Source organism: Stomoxys calcitrans, chromosome 4 (genome assembly GCF_963082655.1).
Source record: "Stomoxys calcitrans chromosome 4, idStoCalc2.1, whole genome shotgun sequence".
Taxonomy (NCBI): domain Eukaryota; kingdom Metazoa; phylum Arthropoda; class Insecta; order Diptera; family Muscidae; genus Stomoxys; species Stomoxys calcitrans.
The window spans coordinates 57,644,803-57,666,742 of NC_081555.1; the positions used below are offsets into that span (position 1 = coordinate 57,644,803).

Sequence of the window (21,940 nt, forward strand, 5' to 3'; positions counted from 1 at the left end):
CAACGAACAGGGAGCCGATGATGGTACCATCACCTACTCCCAAGAAGACCACTTACTTAAGATTTGGAAGGCTAAGATAGGCAAAGCTCCTAGTATTGAAACATCAGGCAGCACAGGGAATGGAAACCCAATACAGCTTAACGAACAGGGACCCGACGATGCAACCATTACCGACTTTATAAAAATTCGGAAGACTAGACTAGGCAAAGAACCTTAAACGATGACATCAGGCAGTGCAGTAACAGGGGAGTCAATGCAGTCTGAAGAACAAGGAGCAGACGATGAGATCATCACCTATATTCGCAATATTGGGAAAGAGGTCCGCAGACTTTTTAACAGAGTACGTCGTAAAAAAGTGGAAGTTTATTGGGATGTGTATTCCACACGGCTCAAGGAATACAATAAGATTACCAGAGCGGCAAAATTGCCTCCTGGAAGCCTTTCTGCGAACAGGTCGATAGCGTTAATGACGCCGCCTTGATAAAAAAGTTTCTCTCAAAAACCCATGTCCAACTAAAACTTAAGTAGACAACATGGGAGTGAGAGCAGAGACAACGGAGGCTTTGAGGCTTTTAATGAAACCCCATTTACAACAGGATACGAAGGGACTCACGGAGACACCGGAATCTTTGAATAATGACGTTGATCGAAGGTTTATAATAACGGAATATATGGTGAAGGAATCCTTGAGGACCTTCATACCATTAAGTCAAAGTTTTCACAGCGTGCCTAGGACTTGCATATACTCCGAAAGCCTGGCAGGAGGCAAGAGTGGTTTTTATACCCAAGACCGGCAAGGCAAGTTATGCGACACCAAAGGCCTACAGACCCTTAAGCCTTACGGCCTTTCTACTCAAAACCATGGAACGTATTGTGGACAGTATGGCATCCAGCGAACTGCTTAAATACAAACAGCAAGCCTATGTCAAGGGAAGGTCGGTGAAGACTGCCCTGCACGAAGTTGTGCATAATATAGAAGAATCCTTCGATGCCAAAACGTACACACTGGCGGTGTGCATTGACATCGAGGGGGCTTTTAACAATATGCGGACCGACAAACTGATCCAAACTTCAGACCAGTACCGGGCGGACCCAGTCCTTACAGACTGGATTAACCATATGCTAAGGAACAGGTGGATAAATTGTGTGTCCCGTGGCATAAATATAAGACCACCATAAATGACGGATGCTGACTGAGGAGGGATTTGAACCCGTCTGCTACGCACGATACGACGATGTTATAATACTTCTAAGAAGTAAGGATCCGAACGAGCTATGCAGAAGGGCCGCAAGGGCCTTGCATATGGCATATGACTGGGCTAGACCCAGAGGTCTCAATGTTAACCCAGAGAAGGCTGAAATATGCCTGTTCACGAGGAAGACGAAGGTGGGCCAATTTAGCGCACCACGTTTCCTCAATAAGACGATTTCGATATCTGACAGAGTCAAATACTTAGGTGTGATCTTGGACAGGGAACTGAATTGGAAGTGTCACATTCAAAAGCGTACTAAGAAGGCTCACAGATGTTAGCCACTATGTCAACGGGCGGTGGGCTCGAAATGGGCCCTGAATCCTAGGATAGTCCACTGGCTCTACTACAGCGTGATAAGACCAAGACCATACAGACATCCGACCCATTGACATACAAATTAAGTGTGAGGCAGTCACTGCGGCTATGAGACTTAAGACGATGGGAGAATGGATTGAGGATGAGAGCAGCTCATACCATCGCGGTATAATCAAAGCGATGGTAGCAAACCTGGAATGAAGGGAAGAGGTTTCCGATCGGATACCTAAGATAAACCTTGAAGTCGAGTGCGAGGCACTGCTGCCATCGGCACAGTCTTGGATTGACGGAACCCTAGTATTGCCATCTGGAAGATCATGTTACACGGATGGATCAAAACTAGAGGGCAGAGTGGGCCTGGGGGTTTACATTGAGAACTCAGGGACTGAGATCTGTTTTAGACTGCCTGACCATAATACGGTCCTGCAGGCACGAGGATGTCGAGTGTGAAAATCTTTACCGACAGCAAAATTGCCACAAGGGCAATAGCAACCAGGACGGTGAGGTCACGAACGGTCTTTCAGTGTAAAAAATTGACGCCTTCTCTGAGGATGGGAAAATCCGCATCGTTTGGGTGCCGGGCCATAACGGAGTAAGGGGAAATGAAGGGCAGATGATTTAGCAGTCGAAGCCGAAGACTTTCCGGTCGACGCCGTCCGAGTTAAGGGATTGGGCGACTAATGCGCATGCAACATTGTGCGACAGCGAAACGGTCGGTAGGACGGCCAAATCCTATGGAGGGATCTAAATCGTGAGAAGACGAGGTTATTACTGAAACGGGACACATAGTACTACGAGCTCACTTATATAAAATCGGTGCGGCAAGTGATAGCATGTGTAGGGCATGCGGGGAAGATGATGAGACGTTGGAGCATTTCCTTTGTCATTGCCCGGCTTTCGCATCCAACAGATACCGGTACTTAGGTGGAGACACAAAATCAGACATGATCCAACTTAGGGGAGTGGTATTGAAAACAATTAAGGATTTTGTAAGTAGCAGGGAATTTCTAGCTTTAAAATTTCTTTTTAGAGGTTACTTTTTAGTTTTAAGAGCGCATAACAAGCCGATTACTGACTTAGGTGTATGTCCATAGTGGCATGGGGCGGATTAATATCTGCAGCCTCTTTTCAACCTTACCTAACCTATCCTAGTTAGTATCAAAGAGGTCAATAAATAAAAAAATTTTGGAAGTTGTTGGAATTTTGTTGGCAAACAACAAAATATTGAGTGCATTGATATTTTTCCGTTAATATTGATAGCTTTTAACACTATTGATAAAAATTTAACAATTATGTCGAAATGTGCCCTTTTTGATAAAAAAATTATTGGGTTAACCCACAATTCCATAACTTATAAGCAAATCCTTAGCTTTTTAGTTCTCACAATTAAGGCAAATTTACTTTCTTGTGAGCTAATAACACTGTGGAACACTTAGTAGTTTATGGATATCTGATCAATGTGGCATGCGCACAAAATATGGTCTTACCTTAAATGTTTGCAAAATAAAGAAATGCCAATTAGAAGATTCAGAGTTACACGCAATAATGGAATGTTTTGAGATGAACAACGAAGATCTAATGTAAGCCGGATATTCTACGGTATTACCAAAATTACGAAACTGGGGTTATTTTATAAACATGTTAATGCAAAACATTAGATTTTTTGTGATTTTTGCATAAACTGTATTTTAGCCCAAATTTTTAATATTGGGCAAATTGTTGTCTGGGCCTAGCCCAATACATTTATCATATCAATTTCCAATTTTGTTTGACCACACATTTTTTACTCGTTGAACTTATTTTCCAATACGAATTCACAAAAGAGATGGGCAAACATATACCGATGTATATGTTTGAATTCCCAAAATTCACAAAGTAATGAGCGTCTATAAACAGACACGCACATCGACCAAAGCTGTGATTCGCCGAAATATGTTACTCGTTACAAAAAAGCATTTCGATATTCTTTTGATTTAAAACAAACACAGTAAGCCAAACGACGAAAACATTGGAAATAAGTCCACAACTTTTTACCTGTTGATCTGAGCGGTAAAAATGGTCCAGACATTTTGTCGGCCTGATGCTATCTTGTTCCATACGCTTTTTTGACTTTTTTGATTTAGGATCAGATTCTAAGATTTTAAGGTACGTTCTTTCAGATTTTTTCACCCATCTCCCTTAGTTTTCGAGATATTCAGAGGTAATTTTGTTCCATTTCTACTCAAAAAAAAATATGAATTTTGTTCCATATCCAAAATTTCTACACGAGGGACAAAATTACATATATTTTTGACAAATCAAATTGATAGTGCTATCATTTTCCACGTGCTTATTTTATACTCAATTTATTTAGAAATATAACTTTAAGAAATAATAAAACAACATTTCTTTAGAATGAATAATGCCATTTGAGAGACCTATCATACCGGATTGAAACCAAAGGAAAAGTGAAAATAACATGGTTTTGATACTGGAAGAAGCCCTACAGAATAAATGTTATTTGATTTATTGAATGTGAAATGTGACTAATCTAATGCAGCATTTCATCATCAGGCATGTGTGGCATAAAATTGCAAAACCAAAAAACCTGTACCGCAATCTAATATTTCTGACTTCTATCTTGGAATATAAGAAGCCACCCAAAATTTTTTGAGCCTGACCACCTTAACCATTAAGTTATCGACAACCATTTAACACATTTAGTGTTATTTGATCCACGTCATCTTATTGAGGTGTTATCAAATATGGATCTACCAAGAGAATAATTTTTTATTGAAATCAAATTAAATGATTTTAAAAACTTCTCTTGATGACTTCTATAAAACTTCCAGCACAACTGAATTGCTTCAATTTTTTTTGTACCCAGCACGAAAAATCTTTTTTGAAATTCCGTTTGTAAAATATTGAAATATCCATCTCAGCAGCCTTTAAAAATTGGGATAATGAGCAGAAATTTACCAAAAATTCACATTTTACCATATGTATTAGACCCCTCGATAGCCGTGCCAAATATGGCCCAGGTAAGACCATATTTGGATATAGGCTGCCATATTGACCGTTCCACCGATTAAAGATTCTTCGCCAATCAAAGGCTTGTTTGTTGTTTGTTATCCAATTTCGCCAAGGGCTATATTAGGCACATGACACATATTTTGATATAGCTTCCATATAGCCATATCTCCAAATTTAATGTATTCCGTATTCCGATGTATTCCACCATCTCCAATGCAGAAAATTATATTAATTCAATAGAAAAAATGAACAAATAACTATTTTCAGAAAATTTGCTACTGGAAAATTCTAACATTTGCTAAGGGAACATTCTTTGGAAATGCATGAACATAATAGCGCAAAGAACATCCATGCTTTTTGGAACAAGGTAGTATTTGGTCGACGATATGTAGAGGAGGACATAGTCTTTCAGGAAAATGTTAGTCTATATCTTTAATACAGGGTGTTAAAGTTGACCACTTTCTACTTCTCCAACCTTTAAGAAGCTATAACATTTGATCTACTGATCCGATTTGCATGATTTAGAACTCTAGATAAAGAGCTTAACGAGATATGAAAGAAATATACAATGTACTACGCCATAGTATACCGTTAAGGAGGTATGTATAATTTCAAAATTTTGCTTCAGTATTTTCAGTGTTTTTTTTTTAATCGGAAATTTCACAAAAATTGTGCCAATATATATATGTAATATATGGAGACCACCAAAGCGCAAAAAACATCAGAAAAAGTGTTCAGTGTTATCCACTCCTAATGCTGGCGACATTTGTAAACTACTGTACCATCTGGTATGGCTGCCATGTAAAAACTTCGCAACAAAGAGGTGTCGCTCTGCGGCCCGCTGTTCGGACTCGGGTATGAAAAGTAGGCCCCTTATCATTTAGCTTAAACTTGAATCGGAAAGCACTCAGTGCTATGTGAGAAGTTTGTCCCTGTTCTTCAATGGAATGATCATGGGAAAATTTGGAACTTGCTCATTCATGTATGCACAACATAGAAAAATAAATATGTGAGTATATTTACCGATTTAAATATGACATCGTTTTAAATATGAAAATTTTTTTTAGTCAAAAATTTGCAAAATCGCTCTATTGTCATTAAAGATAGAGATATTGAGCTGAAACTTTGCACAGATTTCTTTTTTGACCATGGACAGGTAAAGTTCAAATATGGGCTGTATATATATCTTGATATCGCCACCATATATACAGATCTGCCGATTTAAGGTATTACGTGCATCAAAGCTACATTTATTACCCGATTTCACTGAAATTTGCGACAGTGAGTTTTGTTAGACATCTCGACATCCTTATTCAATACGAACCAGGTTTGGATATAGCTGCCATATAAACCGATCTCTCGATTTAAGATCGTGGGCCCCCTAATAGGCGCATATTTTGACCGATTTCTCTGAAATTCGGTACAGTGAGTTGTGTTAGGCTCCTTGATATCCTTGTTTAACACGGCCCAGATCGGTCAAGATTTGGATATGGCTGCAATACAGACCGATCTCTCGAATTAAGGTCTTGGCCGCTAGTAGGCGCATTTAATGTTCGATTTCCCTGAAATTTGGTATAGCGAGTTGTGTTAGACTCCTTGACATCCGTGTTTAAAACGGCCCAGATCGGTCCAGATTTGAAATTCGTTGAAATTCGGCACAGTGAGCCCTTTTAAGCTCTTCGACATCCGTGTTCCGATATAAATGTCATATTCATATACCGATTAAGCGATTTAAGTTCTTAGGCCTATAAACGGTGCATTTTTAACAGATTTCGATGAAATTTGATACAATGAGTTGTGTAAGACACTAACATAGCCATCCTGAATATGGTAGAGATCGGCCTATATATAAATATGGCTGCTATGGATTTATAAATGAAAAAATTTTCACCGTATTATGATAAAAGCTACAGGAACGTTTAAAAAAAATCACATACAATTTAGAAAAACGTATAAAATCTTTATTTGAATTGATAGTATGGTCCACATAATTTAATGTTAGAAGACTATTTCATGCAAATGTTGACCGTGACTGCGCCTCAAATGGTCCATCCGCTTAGTCCAATATTTGTATACTCTTTCCAACATTTCGGCCGGTATCTCACGAATAAATGCTTCAATGTTGCCTTCCAATGCTTCAATTGAAGCGGGCTTGTCTGTATAGACATGAGCTTTAAAATAGACCTAAATAAGCCCATTGATACGCGTGCGATAGTCACGATAGCTCACCATAATAATAAACTTCAATAATTTGCAAGCGTTGTTTGTTTGTGAGACGATTCATGGTTAAATTATAGACCAAACTGAAGATGTTTGACAGTGCAACAAAACACGAAACGTGCGTGAGCTGTTTAAACAAGTTTTGCCAAAAAGGTAGAAGCTAAAAAAATCACCCTTTATATCCGAGGTGGTGGGTATCTCGGCCGAACTTATGTCTTTTTACATGCTTTAGTTTAATTTAAAACTTGAAATGTTCCCATAAATTTAAGGTAAGTCTCGTTATATCCTAGCCACAAATGAGGTGGTGGCAGCCATAATATTGAAAAAAGCTTATTTTCAAGTAATTCTACTTTCACTGTTAAAAACCAAGTGCTACGTCACATTTCATTACACATGTGTATGTGTAATTTGTCTACAAAACACAGAAAGAATCTTGAAAATATCTCTATTCTATCCGAATTTATGCAAAGGGCAACATAAAAGCCAATTTTTCAAAAAAGTCAAAGTTTCCAATTTTTTTGTTGTCGTCACCATTACACACGAAAACCGGCCGCTTTAAGAAGCATAGCAACTTGTGGATGTTCACAATCGCTAAATCAGTCTGATTGCCAGTGCGTACGCAGCAGATATTCTATGGTCTCTTCTTCCTCGACGTCCTCACAGCTTCACAGGCAAAAGTCGGTATTGGCAATCTTCAGTTTTCCGATCAGACAGTGACCTGTCATGACGGACATAATGATTGAAACGTCCTTTCTACCTAGTGACAGCGAAGCGGTAGACCTCTCCAAGTCTAGATTAGGACACAGATAGTTTTGGAATGGTCACAACCCCCTCTTTATTCGTTGCCCTTCGGGCCAGATCCTGAGGACGTAGCTTACATGTCACTAGAGGCATACCCACACATTCCACCTCCCTTGAAATGTGACTCGTCCACTCTACAATTCCCTGGGATATCTCTGTGGCCAGGCACCCAAAAAAGGTGAATTTTGAACTGTTGAGCAGTCTCATTGAGAGATCTGCGACAGTCGAGGGCAGCTTTAGAATTCAGAAATACATTCTCCATTTAATGGCTGCCTGTCTGTCTGAGAAGATATTTAAGCCAATCGTCGTTATGACATTACATCTTACACATACTGCAGTGGTCGTATAACCTTCTCGATATGACGAGTCAAAGTTCTTAAAAGTACACCCAAAGCCCACCTGGTTGTCTTGTTTGAAACCATCCATATAGAAATCTATATAACTTCTATTACCAGGGATCTTGTGGCTCCAATGGATTCTATCAGGAATAGTACATTAGGTACAGCAGTAGGTAAAGTACTTTCTCATCAAAAAGGCGTTCAGGCAATGTGTAACGTACACTCCCTGGGATATAGGTCATTGAATCAAGGAAAACGCAGTGTCCGTAGCCGCCACATGACCAAGGAGAAAGCACCTTAGCCTCACATCAGTTGGAGCAGCAATTTGTCTAGCAACGATGTAGCATTAAATTCTGTGCATCAGATGGTGTCATCTTCAGTACGGCTGTGATGCACAAACAAGCCATCCTTTGGATCCGAGTATTGAGCAGTAGGTGGACTTATGAAGAGCCGTCATTTATTGAAAAACCAAGTGCTACGTCACATTTTATTACACATACATATGTGTAATTTCTTCTACAAAACACAGAAAGAATCATGAAAATATAAAGATTAAGTTTCTGACTATCTCAAAGTGAAATGTGTATCAACGAGTAGTTCTAGTGTTTCCTCACTAGACATTGTCGATACATTCATTAGACATACGTCGGTTTTACATTATTGAAATCACCTTCAATGTCAAGAAATGCCAACACGGCATATTCCTTGACAGCGAGATTACCCTCTATGTAAGCGACTAGGTCGTGAAGGGCTTTTTCAGTGGACTAGCCCTTTCTATATGCATGTTGATGCTGAGACAGACGATCTCCACGGATCTTTGCGTTAAGATATGTTTCTACCAACATCGCCAGAGTCCTCAGCATAAAGGACTAATAGGACGATCATCTTTCTCCTTCGTGTGGTATGGAATGAAAATGAGGTTTGTGTCCCTCCGTACAACAGGTATATATGACATGTTGATACAAGCAGAGTATATCTCCCTAAGGCAAGGAGCCAATCTGCCGAACACAGCTTGAAATTCAACCGGTGACACAACATTATACACAATTTCCCCTATAAACCTCCGACGAATGCATACCAGTGACAACCTCTTCTGCGGCCACGTTGTCCGGTGGAGAGTTTTCCGAAATGAAAATGTGTATCTTACTTGAATACTTAAATATGCTATGACTGAACATTTCTTCCATTAGCCGAACGTAGAATAGCGTTGCAAGCGCCTCGATCTTTTGCGCTCTTTCTAAAATCCCTTTAAATTGGGCTCTCGGTCGTCCCGTTTTGCGAGTACAACCGTGATCGCTTTCAAAACAAGTTAGGTCTACTTTATCTTTTCTGACATGACCTAGCTCTCTTTATTTTGATGTGTTTTACTCTGCTACTATTTCTGTTTCGAGGTAGAAAAAGTTTCTGACTATCTCAAAGTGAAAAGTTCTAGTGAGTAGTTCTAGTGTTTCCTCACTAGACATTGGCGATACATTCTCTTACTTTTGAATATATCCCACCGTAATAGGTCTCTAGGATAGATCCTACATTGTGATACCACAGGAACAGAAGAAGGAAGATGCCTTCTAGTTCCTACCGCTGAAAAGACCAACAACTTGCGAATGTTCACATACACTAAATCAAGCAGGTTCTCAAAGAAATGAGAACCTAAAGTGGAACTCGTTCTGACTGCTAGTGCGGGACACACACATAGAAGGTGTTCTATAGTCTCTTCTTCCTTGATGTCCTCAAAGCTTCGGCAAAAGTCGTTGCTGGTTCAGTCTGTAAGTATATTTTCCGATTAGACAATGACCTGCCATGACGGACACAGTGACTGCTCGTCTGTTCTAGTCAGTGACAGCAATGCGGTAGAGCTCTTCAAGTCTAGATTAGGCGTTTTGAAATGCTCACAGCCCCCTCTTTGTGACCATCTATCATTCGTTGTCCTTCGGGCCTGGTTCTGAAAACTTAGCTTACATGTCACTAGAGGCATACCCACAGATTCCAGTTTCCTCGGAATGTGTAAGGTAGTTCCTAGTTTCGCAAACTCGTCCGCTTTATAATTCCCTGGGATATCTCTGCGGCCCGGCACCCAGAACAGGTGAATTTTGATCTGTTCAGCCAACTCGTTGAGATATTTGCGGCAGTCGAGGGCGGTTTTTGTATTCAGAAATACGAGTACGTTTTCCAGGGATTTAATGGCTGCCTGTCTCTCTGAGAAGATATTTAGGACAATCGTCGTTATGACATTATATCTTAGTTATTCCACCACTTCCTTTATTGCAAGGATCTTCAATTGATAGACACTAAAGGGATAGTCGTGCAGAATGTGTAACGAAATTTATCCCAGTCGGCGTTTCTTCTGTTTAGCTGAGGGACCACTTCTGCAATATTTTCGCCAAGGCTGAAACTAATATAACAATGATCAGATAAGCTGTGCTCATCTAACACTTCCCAGTCTCATATTCTTCCACTTATATCTTCCGATACAAAGGTAAAGGTCTCTACCGAACAGAGCCTATACTGTGTGGACGTGTTTTTTATTCGCTCCTTAAAAACAATAAATTGTTCGTATTAAACGATAAATTTACACTACAAAAACAGATTAAGTTAATCCTGCAAGTGTTTCTACATTAAAGTGACTATAAACATATCTGTTATTTGGTGCTTTTAAGTTGTTTTCGACAAAACAAATAAACTAAAGAACATTGTGTTTCATTGGCCATTTACCTTTTGTGCTTTGTTCGTAACAAATCACGAAAAGCTTTGATCCACACTTGTCAACCAACATTACCTTAAACATCTCTTCGCATATTTTGCTGATATTGTTAACATAGCAGCTGTTCCTTCCTAAATAAAAGCTATATTTTCTACAGTGTGTTAAAGTTTGGTTGTTGAACGTGATAAAGCTTTTTATAACACATTTCACTAAGTGGTTTCCGAACGTGGTAAAGCTTTTATAACAATTACATTCAAGTTCCCTGCAGGCAAGGTAACTAACTTGTTAAAATGGGCTGTTCAAAAGTTAACTGCAAAAGTTCGACGTCTGGGGATTCGATGGTATCATGTTGGCTCTGTCTGGACTCTTATCACGACAAATGTGTAGAATTATCCGTCCGAACTGCTGATAATCTAAGAGAAAATAAAGGTCTACGTTGGTGCTGTATTAAATGTCGTGCGTACGATGCTGAATTTTATTCCTTTTTCAAAGCTACACGTATAGAGTTTAATAAAATATCCCTGGAACTCAACTCTGTCTTGGAAAAGTTCAATAAATACAAACAAGTATTTGATAACTCATCCCGTTTGGATCAGTTCCTTCAATCTCCTTCTGATTCTTTACGCAAAAGAAAGAAGCCATCCGATATTACTGTCCGTACTGCAGCAAACGATGAAACAAATGTCATATCTGTTCCGAAAATCAATCTTCCGGATACTTTCTCTACAAGTGTATCCTCGTCAAAACCTACCGATGCAAACAAATTAACAGCGGAAGTTATTCCATCCGGAACTAATCAATTTTATTCCCCTCTAACTTCGCCGAAATCTCCAAATGCTCCGAATACTCCGGCTAGTCCCAATTTACGTGTTGTCGTACCGAAGAAAACTATATTTGCTGCCCGTTTTGCGGCTGAAACTTCTGAGAACGATATAATTTCATATATTAATAGTAAAATTGGCTCTAATCATGAGATAAAGGTCTTTAAATTTAAATATGCAGAAAAAAGAAGTAAAATTTCATTTAAAATAATTGTTCCTGATGATATTTTTGAAACAATTGTAAACCCATCTTTTTGGCCTCCTAAAGCTGTAATTCACGAATATGTTTATAGGGATATTCCAAGAACTGATGTAGTTTATTTGCCAAACAGTGATTCAAAAAACTAATTGCAACACCCTCCGTTAAAGACATTAGTCTTGTATATCAAAATGTTAGAGGCTTAAATTCTAAGTTATCTTCCTTATTTATTAATAGTTTTGAATTTAATTACGATATAATTGCTTTCACCGAAACATGGCTTCAAGATAATGTATATGATAGGGAAATTTTATGTCAACAGTATCAAATTTTTAGACGTGATCGCAATGAGACTTCCAAAACTAGAGGTGGCGGGGTTCTTATAGCTGTAGCTTCTCGATTTACGGCAGAAGAAATTCCTCTTTCATTGTCTACTGGTACTGAAATTGTCGCTGTTAAAGTGTTTCTTAAGAACTTAACACTTTTTGTAACATGTTCGTATGTACCACCTAGTTCGAGCGTTGATATTTATACCAACCACACGTCGTCTATTTTAAGTGCATTTGAGTCAGCAAAACCAAACGATATTTTAATTGTTCTCGGAGACTTTAATTTACCAAGTATTAATTGGACTTTTAGTCAAGATAGTAATGATCTTTTGCCTACTGCAATCAGTGAGAGTACTAACCAATGTATTGGTCCATTATTTGGTTCCGGCTTGTCACAAATTAATAATATTCACAACGTTTTTGGTAAACTTCTTGACCTTGTATTCGTAAGTCAACCTCACGACATTTTTGTTTGTCCATGGGATCCTTTAGTCCACCCTGAGGATAGATATCATCCCACCATAAAAATTCAAGTTCCCTTATTGTTATGCTCTAGTGACTCTGCTAATTCTTATTTAGAGGAGACAAGATATTGTTTCTCCAAAACAAACTATAATCAGATGAATTCATTTTTAAGATCGATTGATTGGTCTGTACTTAAATCACTAAACTCACTGGATGAGATGATTGAAATGTTTTATTCTATTTTGAAAGATGGATTGTCTATAGCTGTTCCGAAGATGATTAAATGTGGGAATACTGGTCCTCCGTGGAATTCGGCTGCTTTATCAGGATTAAAGAATAGAAAGAATAAGCATTATAAAAAGTTTAAAAAAAGTGGTTCTTCTTTGGACTTTGTAAATTATTCAGTCACAAGATCGGAATACACCATCTTAAATAGAAGACTGTATCAGGGCTATATATCGAGAATGAAGAATGAATTGGTATCCAACCCGAAATCTTTTTATGGATTCATAAAGTCTAAGCGTCGATCTAATGATTGTCCAAAGAGCTTACATTTTGGATCTGATGTTGCAGATGATGATACTGGAATTTCCAATATATTTGCATCATTTTTTAAAACTACCTACTCTGATAATGTATATGATTCCACTTTCCAATATCCCTACTATATTGAGGAATTCTCAACCGTTACTATTCCATTATTGGATATTACAACGGTGTTGGCCAATTTAAAGAGTCTAAAGGACACAACGGTCCCAGGTCCCGATGGAATCCCTTCATGCATTCTTAAATACTGTGCAGAGAATTTTGCTCTTCCTCTCTCTATAATGTTCAATAAGTCCCTGGATACTGGCTATTTACCACCAATATGGAAAGAATCGTTTATTGTACCTTTATTTAAATCGGGTAGTAGAATTGATGCATCGAACTATAGAGGAATCGCTAAACTGAATACAATTCCTAAATTATTTGAAAAAATTGTGACTGAGATATTATCCTTTCAGGTCTCATCTGTTTTTTGTAAATTTCAACATGGCTTCCGGAAGCATCGGTCTACAGTGACGAATCTTTTAGAGTTAACTACGATTGTAAATGAAGGATTTAGAAGACGATATCAAACTGACTGTATTTATACAGACTTTAGTAAGGCTTTTGATAAGGTCAATCACGAATTACTGTTGTTGAAGTTGCATCTTATGGGTTTCTCCAATGCGTTATTGAAGTGGATAAGATCATATCTAATGGGCAGAGCTCAGATGGTGAAAGTAGGAAATGCTATTTCTGACAAGATAATTGTGACATCCGGTGTTCCTCAAGGAAGTCATCTTGGACCGGTCTTATTTACATTGTTTATAAATGACCTGCCCAGCGTGATACATCGATCAAAGGTTCTAATGTATGCAGATGATGTTAAAATTTTCTACTCTTTTAATGAGGAAGCAAACCAGTGTATACTGCAATCCGATCTTAATGAGTTTTATAAATGGTGCAATGCTAACTTGCTAGAACTAAACACTTTAAAATGTAAACATATGTCTTTCTTTCGGCTGAGAAGAATTGATACGAGTTACTATTTGAATGATTGTATGGTGGAGTATGTGGACTCTATTCATGATTTGGGGATTCTGTTGGACCACAGGTTGGATTTTAGAAAACATATTTCCTTAATTACGAACAAAGCTTATAGAAGTTTGGGATTTATCAAGCGTTGGAGTAAAGAATTTTCAGATCCCTTAGTAACGAAACAATTATATATTTCTTTTGTACGTTCTACTTTGGAATATGGGTCCATTATATGGGATCCAGCCTATTCCATTCATTCGAATGCGATTGAGTCAGTTCAGAAACAATTTCTTTTATTTTGCCTTAAGGGGCGTGGCTGGGACCCTCGGGCTCTACCATCGTACGAATACAGATTAAACTTAATAAAATTACCAACATTAAAAAGCCGACGAATAATGCTGAATGTTACTTTCCTTATCAATATAATGCAAGGCAAAATAATCTCCGATTTTATTTTGAATAGAATTTACATAAATGTTCCCTTAAGGCCATCCCGAAACTATCAGCTATTTCAAATAAATTATTTCACATCAAACTATGCAAACAACGACCCTTTACGCCGCCTCTTTGTTGAATTTAATAAATTTTATAGCCTCATCGATCTCTCTGAAAAACGTGATTCTGTTAAAAGAAAATTAATACTTCACTTAAACACATAGTTTTTATTTATTTTGAATCTAAAATATGTATATATTCGTAAATATTTAGCATATAATTTAGTCTGTAAGGATTATAATCTATAGACTTAAGAATAAAAAAAAAAAAAAAAAAAAAAAAAAAAAAAAAAAAAGGTAATATCTAGTATCTCCTGTTTCAGGTAATAAAGGTCGGTTTCTTCCCTTTATCAAAACACGCTAAATGACAACTTATATTGTAATATATTGGATAAACAGGTAACCATTTTCGTTGATATCCGAACATTAGCATTACTTCCTACAACTTTTTAACATTTTAATAAACTTATCTTGCACGAATATTACATATACAAAAGTGACTTTGGAAATGTGGTTTCATTTCATTAATTATCAATGTAAGAGTTTTAAAACTTACCTTTATATCTCCTTCGATAGATCCAGTAGCAAAGAATTCCTCATGGGGATCGAGACTAATACATTTAATTGCGCTATCGTGGCCCTGCAAAATTTTAATAATTACAAAGTTATGTGTTTTGACTATATATGTGGTTAAATATCAATTATAAAAACACTAGCATACCCCCGATCGTTTCTTATTTTATTCCAATTTTTAGGGCCTGAATATATGAATTGGAAAAAATAACTTGCTAGCCGTCTAACATATGCTAGACCTGTGTCCTGAAATTCGTAAAGAAATTAAATAATAGTGCCTAAGGTAGAACTAAATGAACCCTTTTCCATTTTCCGTACGCGTTTTTCTGCTTTATTGTTTGAGATGATATTGTGAACTAAAATAAAATATTTTTTCCTTTTCTTGGTTTTTAGCTCCTAAATGTACGAATTTCAGAAAACTCTTCTATGGGCCCAATACATACAATCAATGTGGAACTGAATTCTTATTTAAGAGCTTTAGCCCAATCCGTAACACTGTGTATGTTTTAATTCCTATATGTACGAATTTCACGAAATTATCCCAGTCTCCCAATATGTACTTCTGATGTGTAGATGTATTCTAAATTTCAGAGCTCAATCCACAAAGAAAAAACAATGTTTTACAACCAAAATGTACGATTTTCAAAAAAAAAAAAATTATAGCCGCCCGATATAAACAAAACTAAAAGTAAAAACCAAAAAATAACCTCGAAAAAGAAATTTTTAAGTTAGAAATTCCGTGTTCTTACAAAATCCTTAATTGTTTTCCAAACCACTCCGCTAAGTTGGTTCATGTCTGGTATCGTGACCGCAATTAAGTACCGGTGTCTGTTGGCCACGAAAGCCTACATGAGATAGAAAATGCTCCAACGTCTCATCATCTTCCCCACATGCCCTAAACATGCTATCACTTGCCGTATCGATTTTGCATAAGTGAGCTCGTAGTCCTATGTGCCCTGTTATGACACCAAAAGCTATACTGACCTCCTCTTACTTCTATTCAGTAATAGCCTCGTCCTCTCCGAATCAATCCATAGGATTTTCACCGTCGACCACGCACTTAAATCGGACTGCGTCGACCCAGACCACCTCACGCATTCCGTAATCACCCGGATATCCGATCTCAAACCTCTTCCATTCCTTGCAGGTTTCCTATCGTCGCCTCGATTATACCGCGATGGCATGAGCTGCTCCCATCCTCAATCCATTCTCCGCTCTGAAGTCTCACATTTAACCTGAATGTCAATGGGTCGGATCCTAGAATAGTCTCCAGTGCCCTAGTGGGCCTGGTCCTCGTCGCTCCGCCTATGATAAGACAAAATGTTCTCTGAGTTTGTTGTATGGTCCTAACGTTGCACTTTTTCTCCATAGCAATCCACCAAACTACTGTGGAGTGAATAAGTATTGGTCTCGTCGCTCCGCCTATGATAGGACAAAATGTTCTCTGAGTTTGTTGTATGGTCCTAACGTTGCACTTTTTCTCCATACCAATCCACCAAACTACTGTGGAGTGAATAAGTATTGATCTAATCACGCTTCTGTAGAGCCAGTGGACTATCCTCGGATTCAGGACGCATTTCGAGCCTACCGCCCGTCTATATAGTGCCCAACAACTATGGGCCTTCTTAGTACGCTCCTGAATTTGACACTTCCAATTCAGTTTCTTGTCCAAGATCACACCTAAGTATTTGACCTTGTCAGTTATCGAAATCGTCTTATTGAGAAAACGTGGTGCGTTTAATTGGCAGACCTTCGTGAGCAGGCATATTTCAGTCTTCTTTGGGTTAACATTGAGAACTCTCTGTCTAGATCAGTCATATGCCATATGCAAGACTCTTTCGGCCCTTCCACGTAGCTCGTTCAGATCCTTAGCTCAATAAGTATCATAACATCGTCTGCATAGCAGACGGGTTCAAATCCCTCCACAGTCAGCATCCGTTATAGGTCATTTATGGTGGTCACCCAAAGGAGTGGCGACAAAATGCCCCCGTGTGGCGTGCCCTGTGCCACTCTCTCCCTTATATTTATGCCATGGCACACACACTTTATCCACATGTTTTTTAGCATATGATTTATCCAGTCTCTAAGGATCCGGTCCACTCGGTATTGGTCTAAAGATTGGATCAGTGTGTCGGTCCGCACATTGTTAGAAGCCGACTTTCGAAGGAGGCTTTCGGAGTATATGCCAGTCCTATGCACGCTGTGTAAATAGTGGCCGGACGAGGCATCAGATAGTCGGCCTCCTTTTGTAGTAACGCCGGAAATATTCCATCAGGTCCGGGTGACTTAAATGGTTTAAAGCTCCTCAAAGCTACCTCGGCCATAAATTCCGTTATGATAAGTCTTCGATTAACTTCGTTTTTCCAAGATTTCGGTACCTCCGTGAGCCCCGTCGTATCCTGTGGAAAATGAGTTGTCATTAAAAGCCTCCCCCGTTGTTTTTGCTCTCATTCCCATGTCGGCTACTAAAGCTTCAGATTGGACATGGGCGGCATAATTAACGCTATTGAACTGGTCGCAGAATAGCATCCATGGGGCACGTTTTGCCGCTCTGGTAATCTTATTGCATTCCTTGAGCCGTGTGTAATATACATCCCAATATACTACCGTTTTTTTACGGTAGTATACGTTTTGGCATCGAAGAATTCTTCTATTTTATGCACAACCTCGTGCAAGCCAGTCTCCACCGACCTTCACTTGACATAGGCATGCTGTTTAAGCAGTTCGATGGATCTCCTACTCTTTCTCATGGTATTCACAATGCGTTCCATGGTTTTGAGTAAAAAGGACTTTGGTGTCGCATAACTTGCCTTGCCAGGCTTGGATATAAACACTACCCTTCCTCCTGCCAGGCTTTCGGAGTATATGCCAGTCCTAGGCACGCTGTGTAAATAGTGGCCGGACGAGGCACCAGATAGTCGGCCTCCTTTTGTAGTAACGCCGGAAATATTCCATCAGGTCCGGGTGACTTAAATGGTTTAAAGCTCCTCAAAGCTACCTCGGCCATAAATTCCGTTATGATAAGTCTTCGATTAACTTCGTTTTTCCAAGATTTCGGTACCTCCGTGAGCCCCGTCGTATCCTGTGGAAAATGAGTTGTCATTAAAAGCCTCCCCCGTTGTTTTTGCTCTCATTCCCATGTCGGCTACTAAAGCTTCAGATTGGACATGGGCGGCATAATTAACGCTATTGAACTGGTCGCAGAATAGCATCCATGGGGCACGTTTTGCCGCTCTGGTAATCTTATTGCATTCCTTGAGCCGTGTGTAATATACATCCCAATATACTACCGTTTTTTTACGACGTGTACTGTTATAACATTTGCGGACCTCTTTCCCAATGTCACAAGTCTCCCCGGTCATCCAGGGTTTTTCTTGGGCTGATTTCCTTTCCCGACGATGACAACTATCTTTTAAAGACTCCAATATTGCAGTCGTAATCCTGTTAACATTGTCGTCAATATCTTTTATGACGACATCTGCCTAAGTCTTCTTCTGAGTAGTCTTCCGAATTTTGGCCAGTTGGTTTTCAACGTATTACGGTTCGGATTCGGCGTTGGTTGTGCTATTCTAAACCTAATGTAGCGATGGTCTGAGTAGGAATGCTCCATGGAGACCCTCCAATTGAGAACCCCGTCGTTTAGATTTTCCAAATATATCGTCACATCTAATACCTCCTTCCTAATCCTATTGACAAAGGTAGCGGTGTTACCAAAATTAAGTGTTATTAGGTCGTCAAGTTAGGTTTAAATGGCAGTCTGCTATCAGACTCACTGCCAAGGTGTACGTGCATCCCAATGAGAGCATTAGGTCAATCCGCAAAGAAAGCACCATTTTGTTCGTTTTAATTTCAGATCCTTAGTACAATCTTTAATGAAAGCCCCATTTCGTACGTTTAAGTACCTAAAAGTCAGAAAAAAAATTTTGGCCCCCTAGGTCAAATTTAATGCTTTAGCTCAATCCCTAAAGAATATACCAATTAGTACCAATTACAGCGCAATAGTATTTTTTTTGTTTCTAAATTTAGCGCAAAACGTGTGAATGAACATGCAAACAGTGTGGGCTAAAATATGTTTACATGCTTATGTTTTGCTTATATTCTTCCAGCAATGGACAATTGTGAGAGTATTTTAGAGTAACAAAATATTTTTTTGTTTTTCAATTATAATAGAAACAGAGAACCTTACGGTCTGCATCCGCAGAATATCCGATTGTATTAATTATTTTAGGACGGGATAAATTTAGCGCAATGCTATTTCGTACAATTTTGCACTATTTTTGGTATTGGAAATGTACGAATTTTTAAAAAATCTTTTAGTCACCTATCATTTATTGTCTAGATTTAAATTTGAGGGTTCTAACTCAACTCGTAAAGAAAGCACAAAATGGAACCATTTGCAACAGTAAATGCAGGTCGGTTGGGATTGTAAACTATATCACTTTTGATATAGCTGCCATGTAAAACCGATCTCGAATCTTGATTTCTTGAGCCTCTAGCGGGCACAATTCTTATCCAAATTGTCTGAAATTTTCCATGAGGTAATTTGTTATGACTGTGCCATAACCTGATATAGCTGCCATATAAACCAATCTCCCGATTAGACTTCTTGAGCTTCTAGAGGGCGCCATTCCTACCCAATTTGGCTGAAATTTTGCAAACGTTGTTAGGGTACGACAGATGCTTCTTAAGATTAAGTAAGTAGTTTATCCGTGTTGTTATATGGTTCCGAGGCATACCTACTAGCAAAAAGCAGAGATTCTTCGTAAAATATATGGAGCAGTTTGCGTTAAGGCAGAATATAGTCGTCGTATGAACCACGAGCTGTATGACGACGATAGCCTAGCTAGGTGAAGTTAGGTTTAAGTGGCAATCTGCCATCAGACTCACCTAGACGTTTTCATCCATTGTGATATCACAGGAGCAGAAAAAGGAAGATGCCTTCTAGTTTCTACCGTTGAACCATTCAGATCGCTTTAAAAAGCCTAATAAAGAAATGAGCACCTAAAGTGGAACTCCTTCTAACTGCTAGTGCGGGACACACACACAGAAGGTGTTCTATAGTTTCTTCTTCTTCGATGTCCTCACAGCTTCTACAAAAGTCGTTACTGGCAACCTTCAGTCTGGCAGCATGTTTTCCGACTAGACAGTGACCTGCCATGAAGGACACAATGACTGAGACGTCTGTTCTAGCCAATGACAGCAAAGCGGTAGACCTCTTCAAGTCAAAATTATGCCACATAGTTTCGGAATGCTCACAGCCTCCTCTTTGTGACCTTTTTTCATTCGTTGTCCTTCGGGCCTGGTTCGGAAAACTTAGATTATATGTCGCTAGAGGCATACCCACAGATTCCAGTATCCCTGGAATGTGTAGGGGAGTTCCAAATCTGGCAAACTCGTCCGCTTTACAATTCCCTGGGATATCTCTGTAGCCCGGCACCCAGAACAGGTGAATTTTGAACTGAGCAGCCAGCTCGTTAAGAAATCTGCGACTGTTGAGTGTGGTTTTTGTGTTCAGATATACGTTCTCCAGCGATTTAATGGCTGCCAGGCTATCTGAGAAGATATTTATGACAATCGTCGTAATGACACTATATCTTAGCCATTCCACCACTTCCTTAACTGCAAGGATCTCCGCTTGATACACGCTATAGTGGTCGGGTAACCTTTTCGATATGACCAGTTCTAGATCTTTAGAGTACACACCAAACTCCACCAGGTCGTTAAGTTTGGAATCATCCGTAAAAAAGTCTATGTAATTTCTGTTACCAGGGATATCGTAGCTCCAATCAGTTCTATCAGGAATAGTGGTACAGTACTTTTTATCAAAAAGCGGCTCAGATAGGGTGCAATCCACACTGCCTGGAACATCGGATATTGTAACAAGGATAACACAGTGTCCGTAGCCACCACATGACTAACGAGAAAGCTCCCTTAACCTCATGGCAGTGGTCGCTGTAATTTGTCTAGTCACATTGTCCAGAGGCATAAGATGTAGCATTAAATTCAGTGCATCAGATGGTGTCGTCCTCAGTGCGGCTGTGATACACAAACAAGCAATCCTTTGGATCCGGTTAAATATTGAGCAGAAGGTGGACGTTTAAAGTGCCGACCGCCAGAGCACAACACCAAATAGCATTATAAGTCTGACAACTGCACTATATACACGCGGTCTAAACGCCCAACTTTTGCCAATGGCTCTCTTGCAGGTGTATAGGGCAAGAATTGCCTTTCTTGCCCTTTCCGAAATGTTGGATTTGAAGTTCAATTTATTGTCGAGCAAAACACCCAGGTATTTTTCGCTTTCAGTAAATGGAATATTCTCTCCTCCCAAGGAGACAGGTTCCACTGTAGGCAACTTGTATCTCCTGATGCAAAGAACGGATTGATACCTAGACCACTTTCGGTAGCCCACTTTCCTGTTGCACGTAAAGCTTCCTGAACTATATCTCGTAGAGTGCTGGGAAACTTTCCCCTAACCGCGATTACCACGTCGTCAGCATACGCACTTTTTACAGCACTTTTACAGAGACAATAATGTATCGTTAATGGCTATATTCCAAAGTAAAGGAGACAGTACATCTCCTTGAGGTGTTCCTCTGCTGACCCATCTTTTTAGATCCACAGATCCCAAGCCTGCCGTAATCCATCTTTTAGTAAGTAAGTTATTAATAAACTTTCTTACGGTAGAGTTAATGCCTAGAAAGTCCATCTACTTCATGATTGACGTCGGCTTTTTATTATTGAAAGCACCTTCAATGTCAAGAAATGCTACCGTTGTACATTCCTCGACAGCAAGAGAACCCTCTATGTAGCCGACTAGGTTGTGAAGGGCTGCTTCAGTGGATTTGCCTCTAGTATC

At 39.1% G+C, this 21,940-nt stretch overlaps 1 protein-coding gene across 1 annotated transcript in view; it reads right to left on the reverse strand.

Moving 5' to 3' along the window:
* Positions 1 to 21,940, reverse strand: part of LOC106087131 (dmX-like protein 2) — a 552,769-nt gene that overhangs the window by 16,915 nt on the left and 513,914 nt on the right. Inside the window, exon 20 of the mRNA XM_059366477.1 lies at positions 15,065 to 15,148. Within this exon, the coding sequence (XP_059222460.1) occupies positions 15,065 to 15,148 (84 nt within the window). The remainder of the gene's footprint in view (positions 1 to 15,064; positions 15,149 to 21,940) is intronic.